At 39.9% G+C, this 12,657-nt stretch overlaps 1 protein-coding gene across 3 annotated transcripts in view; it reads left to right on the top strand.

Annotated features, from left to right (window-relative positions):
• Positions 1 to 12,444, top strand: part of SRP72 (signal recognition particle 72) — a 258,727-nt gene extending 246,283 nt beyond the window's left edge. For all 3 annotated transcript variants that reach the window (XM_073551352.1, XM_073551353.1, XM_073551351.1), the window contains 4 exons: positions 101 to 235; positions 4,872 to 4,909; positions 10,621 to 10,780; positions 11,932 to 12,444. In XM_073551352.1, coding sequence (XP_073407453.1) covers positions 101 to 235; positions 4,872 to 4,909; positions 10,621 to 10,780; positions 11,932 to 12,115 — 517 coding nt within the window. In that variant the 3' untranslated portion in view covers positions 12,116 to 12,444. The remainder of the gene's footprint in view (positions 1 to 100; positions 236 to 4,871; positions 4,910 to 10,620; positions 10,781 to 11,931) is intronic.
• The last annotated feature ends 213 nt before the right edge of the window (positions 12,445 to 12,657 follow it).

Here is a 12,657-nt window from a genome sequence, read left to right as displayed (position 1 = left end):
GAGATGGATGTAACTTTTAATAATGCATTAGTAATTATTGGCATCCTGCAGTTTCTGTACCTTTTTATGGCTGTATGTTGTCCTTACATCAGAAATTCAGTCTCAGTGAACATTTGCCTTCATCTGACACTATGCATTTGAAAGTAGATGTTGATGCCTTAGAAAATTCCACTGGAGCTACCTTTATCCGGAAAAAGGCTGCTAAGGTGGCAGCTGAGCAGGCCAAAGTACAAGGGTATGTTCTTACTTTACATTTGCATTATTGCCATTACAATGATGTAGTTAAAGAGCTTTTCCCATGAATGAGATTTAGAACTTATCTACAGGATAGATTATAAAGACCACTTGGACCCTTAACCCCTTTCTGACATCAAACGTACTATCCCATCCATGGGACCCGGGCCCCTTTGCCCATAGACGGGATAGTACGTCTATCGTGATCAGCTGCACTCACGGGGGGAGCGCAGCTGATCGCGGCCGGGTGTCAGCTGATTATCACAGCTGACACCCGGCACTATGTCAGGGGCGGTCACGGACCGCCCCCGACATGTTAACCCCTTGCACACCGCGATCAAACACGATTGCGGTGTACCAGGGGTTAAAGGGAAGCATCGGCAGGGAGGTGGCTCCCTCTGTGCTTCCCTGAGCCCCCCCACAGCAGCGCAATGTGCAGCGCTGCTGCGGGGGGCTCCATCCCTGCAGGTCCCCGAATCCAAGATGGCGACGGGGACCTTCGGGGGCCTGCAGGGAGCTGGCTTCCTCAGTGCCTGCAAAGCGCAGCATGAGGAAGTCTGCGTCTATGACTGATCTGTCACAGGACAGGGATGTCCCACCTGGGACAACCTAATAAAGTTAAAAAAAAAAAAAAAAAAAAAAAAAAGTGTAAAAATAATCTTTAAAAAATCGCTAAATTTAAAAAAAAAAAAAAAATAATAATAATAAAAATATATACATACAAATAATATCCTAATTCATTTTTTGGAAGTAAAAAAAAAAGTACACATTTGGTATCGCCGCGTCCATAATGACCCGCCCTATAAAACTGTCCCATTTGTTAACCCCTTTAGCGAACCCCCTAAAAAATAAAAAACGACGCAAAAAAATAGTTTTTTATATAAAATTGTTTTCGTTGCATAAAAGCGCCAAAACATAAAAAACCGACATAAATGAGGTATCGCTGTAACTGTACTGACCCGAAGAATAAAAGCGCCTTATCAATTTTACTGCACGCGGAACGGTGTAAACGCACGCTCCAAAAGAAATTCTTGAAATGCTGGTTTTTGTTCATTCTGTGTCCCAAAAATCGGAATAAAAAGCGATCAAAAAATGTCATGCACCCGAAAATGGTACCAATAAAAACGTCAACTCGTCCCGCAAAAAATAAGACCTCACATGACTCTGTGGGTCAAAATACGGAAAAATTATAGGTGTCAAAATGTGATGCAAAAACTATTTTTACAATAAAAAGCGTCTTTTAGCGTGCGACAGCTGCCAAAAATAAAAATCGTCATAAATAGTAAATCAAACCCCCCGTTATCACCCCCTTAGTTAGGGAAAAATAATAAAATTTAAAAAAAAGTATTTATTTCCATTTTCCCGTTAGGGCTAGGGCTGAGATTAGGGTTGGAGTTAGAATCGGAGGGTTTCCACTGTTTGGTCACATCAGGGGCTCTCCAAACGCAACATGGCGTCTGATCTCAATTCCAGCCAATTCTGCGTTGAAAAAGTCAAATGGTGGTCCTTCCCTTCCAACCTCTGCCATGCGCCCAAACAGTGGTTTTCCCCCACATATGGAGTATCAGCCTACTCAGGACAAATTGCAAAACAATTTGGGGTCCAATTTCTCCTGTTACCCTTAGGAAAATAAAAAATTGGGGGCAAAGAATCATTTTTGTGGAAAAAAAAAAAAATTTTTATTTTCACGCCCAGACGTTATAAACTTCTGTGAAGCACTTGGGGGTTCAAAGTGCTCACCACACATCTAGAGAAGTTCCTTAGGGGGTCTAGTTTCCAAAATGGGGTCACTTGTGGGGGGTTTCCACTGTTTAGGTACATCAGGGGCTCTCCAACGGCAACATGACACCAGCAGACCATTCCATCAAAGTCTGCATTCCAAAACGTCACTTCCCTTCCGAGCCCTGACGTGTGCCCATACAGTAGTTTTCTCTCACATATGGGGTATCAGGGTACTCAGGACAAATTGGACAACTTTTGGGGTCCAATTTCTCCTGTTACCCTTGGTAAAATAAAAAAATTGGGGACTAAAAGATCATGTTTGTGGAAAAAATATGATTTTTTTTATTTTCATGCTTGGGCGTTATAAGCTTCTATGAAGCACTGGGGGGTTCAAAGTGCTCACCACACAGCTAGATAAGTTCCTTAGGGGGTCTAGTTTCCAAAATGGTGTCATTTGTGGGGGGTTCCCACTGTTTAGGCACATCAGGGGCTTTCCAAACGCGGCATGGCTTCCAATTCCAGCCAAAAAAGTCAAATAGCGCTGCTTCCCTTCCGAGCTTTGCCATGCGCCCAAATAGTGGTTTACACCCACATATGGGGTATCAGCTTACTCAGGACAAATTGCACAATAACCTTTGGGGTCCTGTTACCCTTGGAAAAATAAAAATTGAGGGTGAAAAGATCATTTTTGCACAATAACTTTAGCAGTCTAATTTCTCCTGTTACCCTTGGTAAAATAAAAAAAATTGGACCTGAAGTAATTTTTTTTTTTTTTTTTTTGTGAAAAAAAGTTAAATGTTCGTTTTTTTTTTTTTTTAACATTCAAAAAATTCTTGTGACGCACCTGAAGGGTTAATAAACTTCTTGAATGTGGTTTTGAGCACCTTAAGGGATGCAGTTTTTAGAAAATACCCAAAAGTGACACCATTCTATCATATAGACCCCTCAAAGTGACTTCAAATGTGATGTGGTCCGTAAAAATAAAATGGTGTTGCAGAAATGAGAAATCGCTCGTTATCTTTTAACCCTTATAACTTCCTAACAAAAAAAAATTTTGGTTCAAAAATTGTGCTGATGTAAAGTAAACATGTGGGAAATGTTATTTATTACGTTTTTTTGTGTGCCGTATCTCTGTGATTTAAGGGCATAAAAATTCAAAGTTGGAAAATTGCGAAATTTTCGCCAAATTTCAGTTTTTTTTCACAAACGCAAGTTATTTTAATGAAATTTTACCACAATATGTCACGAGAAAACAATGTCAGAATCACCAGGATCCATGGAAGCGTTTCAAAGTTATGACCTCATAAAGGGACAGTGGTCAGAATTGTAAAAATTGGCCCTGTCATGAACGAGCAAACCACCCTTGGGGGTAAAGGGGTTAAAGGGAACCTGTCAGCAGGATTGTGCACAGTAACCTACAGACACTGTCAGGTCGGAGCCGTTATACTGATTATGATGATACCTGGGTTGATGAAATCTGTCTTGTGGTTGTTGTGTAATCTTTATTTTCAGTTTTGCGTTAATGATAAGCCCGCGCTCTGGGGCGGCCTGTGGAGGGTCTTCATGTGGAGCTCTGATTAGTTATTCTGCCGTATGGCTTCTGATCCCTCACTGACCTGCCCTCTACAGATAATATTCATTATGTAAACTACATACTGGGAAAAACAAACCTTCAGGCAGCACCAGCCATGGCACCTGCGTTACAGCATAATCGCATGTGTGCTGTGTTAATAATAACTGCTTGAGATTATCCTGATTATATGAAGAAAAAAAAAATTGAAAATAGCTGCTACCTCGCAATTGGGTGCCATTGGAGTATATAGAGGTGATCTGATAGCTGCTGCTGTCCAGGCCCTGGCAGTGCCATCTTGCTAGAGAAGAAAAAGATTTCCGCCTCCAAGACAGCATCACCTGTGCAGTAGCAGCTATCGGCAATCATGGGTGCCGCCGTCTTGGAGGAGGAATTTTTTTTTTCCTTCTCTGGCAAGGTGGCACTTGCAGCTATCGGATCACATCACCTCTATATACACCTATAGCTGCTACTGAGCAGGTGGGCGACATTTTAAAATTAATTTTTTTTATATATATATATGTATGTGTGTATATATATATATATATATATATATATATATATATATATATATATATATATATATATATATATATATATACATACTGTCAGGATAACCTCAAGCACATTTATTATTAACATAGTAAACCTGTGATTATGCTGCAGCACACTTGCCATGGCTGGCACCTAGCTGCAGAAGGGTTATTATTCAGTATGTATATACAATCATTATGTAAATTGGGGGGGAGGCAGGTCAGTGAGGGATCCATGACCTGTCAGAAGCCATACTGGTGAATACCTAATCAGAGGACCACATGAAGGCCCCCACGGAGCACGAGCATATCATTAACTCAAATTATATGGATTTCTTCAACCCAGGTGTCATTGTAATCAGTATAACGACGCCGACCTGACACTGTGTGGGTTACTGTGCACAATCCTGCTGAGGAGTTCACTTTAATAATCATTACAACAGGCTTTCTGAGCCCATGTCTTCCTAGGTGAAGTTTCAGTTGAATGGAGTGACATGGTCAGATCAAGTTGCTCCCTTTAGGGACCTTGTGGTACCCATTCTGCTAATCATGGGGATCCCAATAATGAGACCCATAATTAATCAGACATTTGTCACCCAATCCTGTGGCTTGTGCAGTGATATTCTCTTCTATATGCTGCTTACGGGGGGGAAAAACTGCTTTGTAGATATGGTATCTGATGATCATGGTGGATTTATTTATGCGTTTTGAATTAGTACACAATCAAAAGATTAAAAAGCAGTTGCAATACTAACTGTCCATTTGTAACACATCTTTTTAATCTTCTTTTTCCCCCTTTCTCTCAAAAACAGCCAAGTGGAAATTAAGAAAAAGAGGAAGAAAAAGAAAGGTATTTTATAATCGAAAATGATTCAAAAAGTATTGCACAATATAATTGTAAGGCCAGGTCCATACAGGCAGTTTGTCAGTTCAAAGGGGTTGTTTGATTGATACACAGATCAGCTGATATAATTATTATTATTATTATTATTATTATTATTATTATTATAATCGGTGGCGATCAGACAGCTTGGACCTGCATTGATTGCAAGAATGTCGACTTTTTATCCCTGTCAAGGCACTTTCATCTGCGTTACAAATGAAGCAGTAGAACTGAATCACGCATGAGCAGTGTTGCTCTGTTTTAACAGGAGAACAAAGTTCCTCATTTTGCCAATCCTTATGGGTTGCAATGGTTGGACCCCACCAATCAATAAGTTATTACCTACAGAAAGACAGAACAAAATGTATGAAAAAGGGGGAAAAAAAACTGCACTACATGAATCCTTAAGGATTATTTGCATGGTGTATTTCAACCCCTTCACGACATGCACCGTACTAATACGGCACATGTTGTGTCTCTCCCACATCTTTTCCAGCACGTCAGCTATTTTGAACAGCTGACATGTGCTTATAACAACCGCGGGTGGAATCGCCATCCACCCGCGCTGTTATCCCGTTAAATGCCGCTGTCTATCGTTGACAGCGGCATATAATGCGATCACGCTGGAAGCGCGTCACTAATCCTGCCCATCGGTGACCCCGTCACATGATCACAGGTCTCCGATTAGTCAGCATGACACAGGTCTCCAGCAGACCTTTATGGTTTTAATTGCTATGAGCACCGCCCGATGAGCATTTCTACTACATACAGGCAATCTGATCTTCGTCTGAGCCGATTGAGTTATAGCAGCTTCTAGTCTCCAATGGAGACTATTGAAGCATGCAAAAAGTTCTTAAAAAATATAAAACAATTTAAAAAAAATAATAAAATACACATTTGGTATCTCCGCTTTCAGAACTGCCCAATCTATTAAGATATAAAAAGAATTATTCCGATTGGTAAACCGTGTAGCAAAAAAAAGTCAAAACACCAGCATTACTTTTTTTTTTTTTTGGTTGCTGCAACATTGCATTAAAATGCAAAAATTGGCGATCAAAAGAACGTATCTGCACCAAAATGGTATCATTAAAATTGTCAGCTCGGTGCACAAAAAGAAGCCCTTACCCAACCCGAGATCATGAAAAGTGGAGACGCTACGAGTATCGGAAAATGACACAATTTTGGATTTTTTTTTTCACCACTTAAATAAAAAAAAACAACTTATACATGTTTGGTATCTACAAACTTGTAGGTTAGGGCAGTTTTAGCATCTGGTGAACATGGTAAAAATCCAAAAAACAGTTGTGGAATTGCACTTTTTTTGCAATTTCACCGCACTTGGAATTTTTTTTTCCCATTTTCGAGTACACGACATGGTAAAGCCAATGGTGTTGGTCAAAAGTACAACTCGTCCTTCAGAAAACAAGCCCTTGGACGGCCATAGTGATGGAAAAATAAAAGTTATGGCTCTGGGAAGAAGGGTAGCAGAAAACAAAAAAGGCTGTGGCATGAACGGGTTAAAGAAAATCTGTCAACAAGATTTTTATAATGTAAAGCCATGACTGTAAATAACTCCGCTTTGTGGGACTTCTTTAATCAGCATTTGAAGTTTTGTTCTAATTAGATTTCGGTGCACAGAGGCCGAGCTGTATATGGGGTCTCCTGCTCCTGTGATTCCCCCGGCCCCTCCACCTGTCTCCGTTCTCTGAGTAACAGGTTACTGCTGAGAAGTGTCATTCACAGACCGGAGGTAGCATGGGGGCTGGGGATCGGATAGGAGGAAGAAGACCCGGCGTACAATCTGATAATTAAAAAAACCACAAAGTGACCTCCTTCACAAAAGGCATTAATATTACAGAAGAATCGCAGCCATGTCTTTACTTTACAAAATCGTATTGACAGGTTCTCTTTAAGGTTCACTTTATGAACACCATTCCCTGCAGTCTGATATGACTTCTGGCTGCAATTAAGTCCATACTATACAGTCATGTGAATGAGCCCTTATTTTTCACTTCTTGATTTGTCAGAAATACAAAAAGTAAATTGTCATTGGCTGTATAAACACTTTTTAAATTGCATTCTGAATGAACACATTGGTGACAGTATACAGGGCACTATGTGCCATAGCAAAGATCCTGGCATCGTTGTGTATATCTTCACTCATCAGTCACTGCTATATGTTCAATCTGATTTAGGATACTGCAGCTCAGCTCCTTTTATTTCTTAATAAAAAAAATCCCCCAAAAGGCAGCAAAAATGACCTACTGTTAAGCGGTTTATAATATTAAATCTTAATTCGGAGTGCATCACAGAAGTTCTAAGAGATGACCGCATATAATTACATTTAGAAATACAAGTGCACTGTTGCAAATATTTCAATTAATATTAAAAATGTATTTTCACCCAATAATGACAAGATAACATACTTTTTCAGTAAGGCGTCACAGCAGATTTATAGAGCAGGTTCAGGAAGTGAGCCAGCACCATAACAGACAGATGCTTACTTTGTCACACAGCCAGTATTTGTTAGTTGCTGTTTAAAGAGGTTTTCCCATGAACAAAAGTTAATTTTAATCAATGGATCTTGGAATAGTAATAATTTTGACAACTGGATGTGTGTAAATAAAATGTTCCTGGGCTGAGATAATCTTATAAATGTGCCCCTGCTGTGTACTGTGTAATGGCTGTGTCTGACCGTACAGGGACATGGTCTGATCATACTACAGCTCCTGGGCAGGGGAGGAAGCATAAGAGTATACTGACATTGCAGCCGGGGATCACAGCAGATTCTTTCTTTGAAGTAAAACATTGTTTAAAAACAGGCAGGGAAATGTTTTACCTCACAAAAAGAATCAGCTGTGATCCCCTGTTGTAATGTCTATATCTTCTCTTTTGCGTCGAGGAGCTGTGGTATGATCAGAACGATTGTACACTGTGGTATCTTCAGAACTATCCATGTACTGTTGTCTGTTTCTTCATTCTGCCCCTCAAATATCAGGCTCTGCTCACATTTATCCCGGTCTCTAAGCTAAGCTCTTACGTCACGGTTTCCATGTAAATTCTCCAAAACTGCGATTCAGACAATGCCCCGGACACACACTTCTCCATCTGCCTCATAGTGGGTGATTCCATTGGGGGTTTTGTCTGGATCGCATTTTTGTGGGATTTACACGGAAACCCCAACGTATGTGATCAGCGTAGAATACAAGAATGTGATCCAGCCTTATTCTGGAATCGATCGAAAAATATTATGTACCCCAAAATGTTACCAATAAAACCCTAATTTATCCCACACAAAACCAGCCTCCATTCAGGTCCATCTGTCACAGGAACTATAGGGGGCTTCCACGTTGCTGGTAGAACAACGCTTCTGGAAAAGTGACATGGCTCACAGCCCCTCAAATAAAGTCCAGTGAATTCTGCGCTCCCAAATCCAAATTCCCCACTGCTTAAACCACAGTAAGTGACCACGTTTGACGTTACTGTAATGGAGAGAAAGCGCTTAATTTCTTAATCTCTCCAGAAAAAAAGCCTGGTGTGGATGTTACAAATGAATTCATATAGAGAGGTTCTGTTTTTACAATGGGGTCATTTTTGTGGTTTTTTTCTGCTGTTCTGGCACATTAGGGGCTCCGCAAATGTCGACTGCAAACTATTCTAGCAAAATCTGTGCTCCAAAAGCCAAACAGCGCTCCTTCCTTCTCCGACATGACATGTGGCCCAATAGTAATTTCTGACAACATATGGGGCAGCACTGCATTCAGGAGAAATTGTGCAATAAATTGTGGGGTGCAGTTTCACTTATTAACCCTTCTGTACCTGACAAACTTGCAGTAAATACAAAAATTAAATTTTTACCACTAAAATATCATATTTCCTCATCTGAATGTTACAAATTCTGTGAGGCACCTATGAGTTCAAAGTACTCACTCCACCCCCTAGATGAATTTCTTTAGGGGTCTAGTTTCCAAAATAGGGTCACGTATGGGGGTCGCTGCTGTTTTCACATGTCGGGGTCACTTCAAATGCAACATGGGATTCACAATCTATCCCAGGCAAATAGTGCTTTTTTCCTTTCCTAGCCCTGCCATGTGCACAAGCAGAAGTTTTTGACCACGTATTGGGTACGGTCGCGTTCAAGACAAATTGTGCAACAAATTTTTGTCCGTTTTATCCTATAATCCATTGTGAAAATTACAAATTTGGGGCAAAATCAACATTTTCGTGAAAAAAAAACAAAAAACTGAATTTTCAATATGACGACCTAACGTTATCAAATTCTGTTTAGTACCTGTGGGTTGCAAATGCGCACTATATTCTGAAAATGTGTTCACTTGCGGGGGTGTCTGCTGTTTAGACACATCAGGGGCTCTCCAAATGCGATTTGATGCCCGCAGACCATTCCATCAATTTGTGTTCCAAAACGTCACTCCTTCCTCTCTGAGGAATAGTAGTAATCCCCCACATATGGGGTATTGGCGTACTCGTTAGAAAATGTACAACAATTTTTAGGGTCCATTTCCTTTTGTTACCCTTGTGAAAATAAAAAAAAATGGGGCTAAAAGTACATTTGTGGGTAAAATGTGATTTTGTATTTTGACAGATTTACGTGTTATACTCCTGTGAAACACCTGGGAGTTCAAGGTGCTTATGACACAACTAGATAAGTTCTTTGAGGGGGGTCTAGTTTCCAAAATAAGTTTTTGTGAGGGGGTGTCCACTGTTTAGGCACATCAGGGGCTTTTCAAATGTGATATGGCGTCCAATCTCAATTCCAGACAGTTTTACATTAAAAAAAAACTGTGCTCCTTCCCTTCCAAGCTCTGCTGTGCACCCAAATAGTAGTATTCCCCCACATATGGGGTATCAGTGTACTCAATAGAATATGTACAATAACTTTTAGGGTCCATTTACTCCTATTACTCTAGCTCCAAATTTGTTATTTTCACAAAAGTAAAATTTTGGTGAAAAAAGCGAATTCATTTTTTTCCTTCCAAATTGCATTAGTTCCTGTGAAGTACCGGAAGGGTTAATAAACTTCTTGAATGTGGTTTTGAGCACCCTGAGGGGTTCAGTTTTTAGAATGGTGTTACTTTCCGGTATTTTCTGTTATATAGGCCCCTCAAAGTCTCACTTCAAATCTGAGGTGGTCCCTAAAAAAAAAAGATAATTTTCTAAATTTTGTTGGAAAAATAAGAAATTGCTGGTCAACTTTTATCCCATGTAACTTCATAACAAAAAAAAAGTTTTAAAAAATGATACATTTTGTGTGACATGACTGATTTAAGGGCAAAAAAAACAAAGCTTGGAAATTTCTAAATTTTCACCAAATTTCCAATGTTTTCACAAACACAAGTCAAATGGAAATGTTATCAATAACATGAAATAAAATGTCACGAAAATACAATCTCAGAATCAGTGGGATGCGTTCAAGTGTTCCAGAGTTAGAACCACAGAAAGTGAGACTAGCCAGCATTAAAAAATTTGGGTTAAAGTTATGGCTGTTTGGATTCAGGGGAGTAAAAAAAAAAATAAATGCATAAAAAACCCCGACTTTCTCCTTGTCATGGAGGGGATAAAGTAGATGTAGACTTTCAAATTTGAAGCCTACATACATTACTAATCAGGTGCACTGTACATGCCTCCACTTTATTGGAGTATGTTTTTTCATAAATTAGGTAAGTTACCCAAGAATTATGATCCCAAGGTTGCCCCAGACCCAGAGCGATGGTTGCCTATGCGGGAGAGATCATATTATCGTGGTAAGAAGAAGGGGAAGAAGAAGGAACAAATTGGAAAAGGAACTCAGGGAGCCACGTCTGCTGTAACTGCTGAACTGTAAGTAAGACTTGACTCCGATAACAATGCTCTGTCATGCATACGATGGGCAAGTCGGGTCATTAAAAATGTTGGCTGGTTACTTTTACCTTGCATTGCAAGGCCATTTGTCCCTTTTAGGTATCGTAATAGGTACTAAAAAATTAATTGATGGCAATTGTTTTCACACTAGATTATAAGATGCACCCCAAATGTTGGGGAGGAATATAGGAAAAAAATGTTTAAATAAAATGGTGGTGTGTCTTATAGTCCGTTTTTACCGTAACTTACTGGGGGTGGCGGCTGCGGTGATGCAGGGTCACTGCTGCAGGAAGCTGGCAGCATTAGGAGTGGGGACATACTGGAAGGAGGGGGTACTGCTGGTCCCAGGCTGGGGTTAGTGGGAGTGTCTGGTGGTGCGTCTGCTCTGCCGACATTTTGTGAAAGCACAGAGCCCCAGCACTTTCCATGGTTTTGAATGTGTGGACTCCAGGGAAAATGGCTGCCAGAGGCGGCTCATGTGCAAATTGAGATCTCTGCTTCTAAGATCTCAGTCTGCACATGTGCCGTCTCTGGAGACCATTTTCCCGAAGTCCACCACATTGAAAACCATGGAAAGTGCTCGGGCTCTGGGCTTTCACAAAATGTCGGCAGACTCCCTGCTCCGCCAAACACTCCCAGTAACCAGCCTGGGACATGCAGCATCACCCCTCTCCTGCTGCAGCTAGCTTCTTACAGCAGTGACACAGGGACCACGCTCCACCGCAGCCGGTTAGTTATATTCGAATTATAAGATGCACCCCCTTTTTAGCCCCAATTTTTTTGGGGAAAAATGTGCATTTATAATCCAAGAAACACGATAATGTATTGGGGTGCATATATTTTCTGTGAGTGACCTCATGATAATTAATGTTTTTGCATTATATAACAGTGGACATGCATATTAGCTGCAATAAAATCATGGGCAAGATTGGTCATGCACGACTGATTATATTTTCACTTTAGGAAATATTATTTTCAGTAAACAATTTCTTGCTTTTTCCATTGAAGTATAAAATATTATGTCCACACTGTAGAAGAGCATTCATTTCTTCATATTTCTAGTGTTTGATATTTAACTCCCATAATGAGCACGTTGGATTTGCTTTATTCCATCATTTCTGTGGTTTCAGGGATGCAAGCAAAACAGCCAGCAGTCCGCCGACTTCTCCGAGACCTGGAGTGGCAGCAACAAATGCTCATTCAACAGCAAACAGTAATGTTATTCCACCAAGACATCAAAAGCCAGTGGGTGCTGCTGGCACAAAGAAAAAACAGCAACAGAAGAAAAAGAAGGGAGGACGGAGTGGTTGGTGATGAAAACCCCGTCTACATGAAATTGGATCAATGTCTTACCATGTGCTGTTTGATGCACTCACTTTTTTTTAAGAAATCTAAAAAGGTGGACTTTGAAAGCAATTTTTAAGTTTATTTAAATTTGCGGTTGTGCATAAGTATTGCGATTCCTGCTCCTTATTGTTTTCCCAAAAACAATGACATGATTTTTTTGTTTTTTTACCCTCTATATTATTCTTCAAATCATGGCATTCATTAAGACTACCTTCCACCAGGAATTCTTTTTAGTTATAAAATAAACTATGGAATTTAATTTAATTGTGCATTAAATCATTATCAGCAACATGCAACCATAGAGTTTGGCTTTCTTGTTTAATTTTGCCTCTTTATATACACAGTTCACTATAATTTTAGTTTTTAAAGGTGCCATTTTGACTATAAAACCAATATGTAAAAAGGATTTCAATGAAATGTAAAAACTTAATTATTCTATCCCACCCCACCAATATCCTTTTTTTTTTTTTCAGTGGAGAGTCATAGGCCCGCATATACATTAGATGGTT

Source organism: Dendrobates tinctorius, unplaced genomic scaffold (assembly GCF_039654945.1).
Source record: "Dendrobates tinctorius isolate UK_male_01 unplaced genomic scaffold, ASM3965494v1 ptg000175l, whole genome shotgun sequence".
Taxonomy (NCBI): Eukaryota; Metazoa; Chordata; class Amphibia; order Anura; family Dendrobatidae; genus Dendrobates; species Dendrobates tinctorius.
This window is presented reverse-complemented; position numbering and strand designations above follow the sequence as displayed.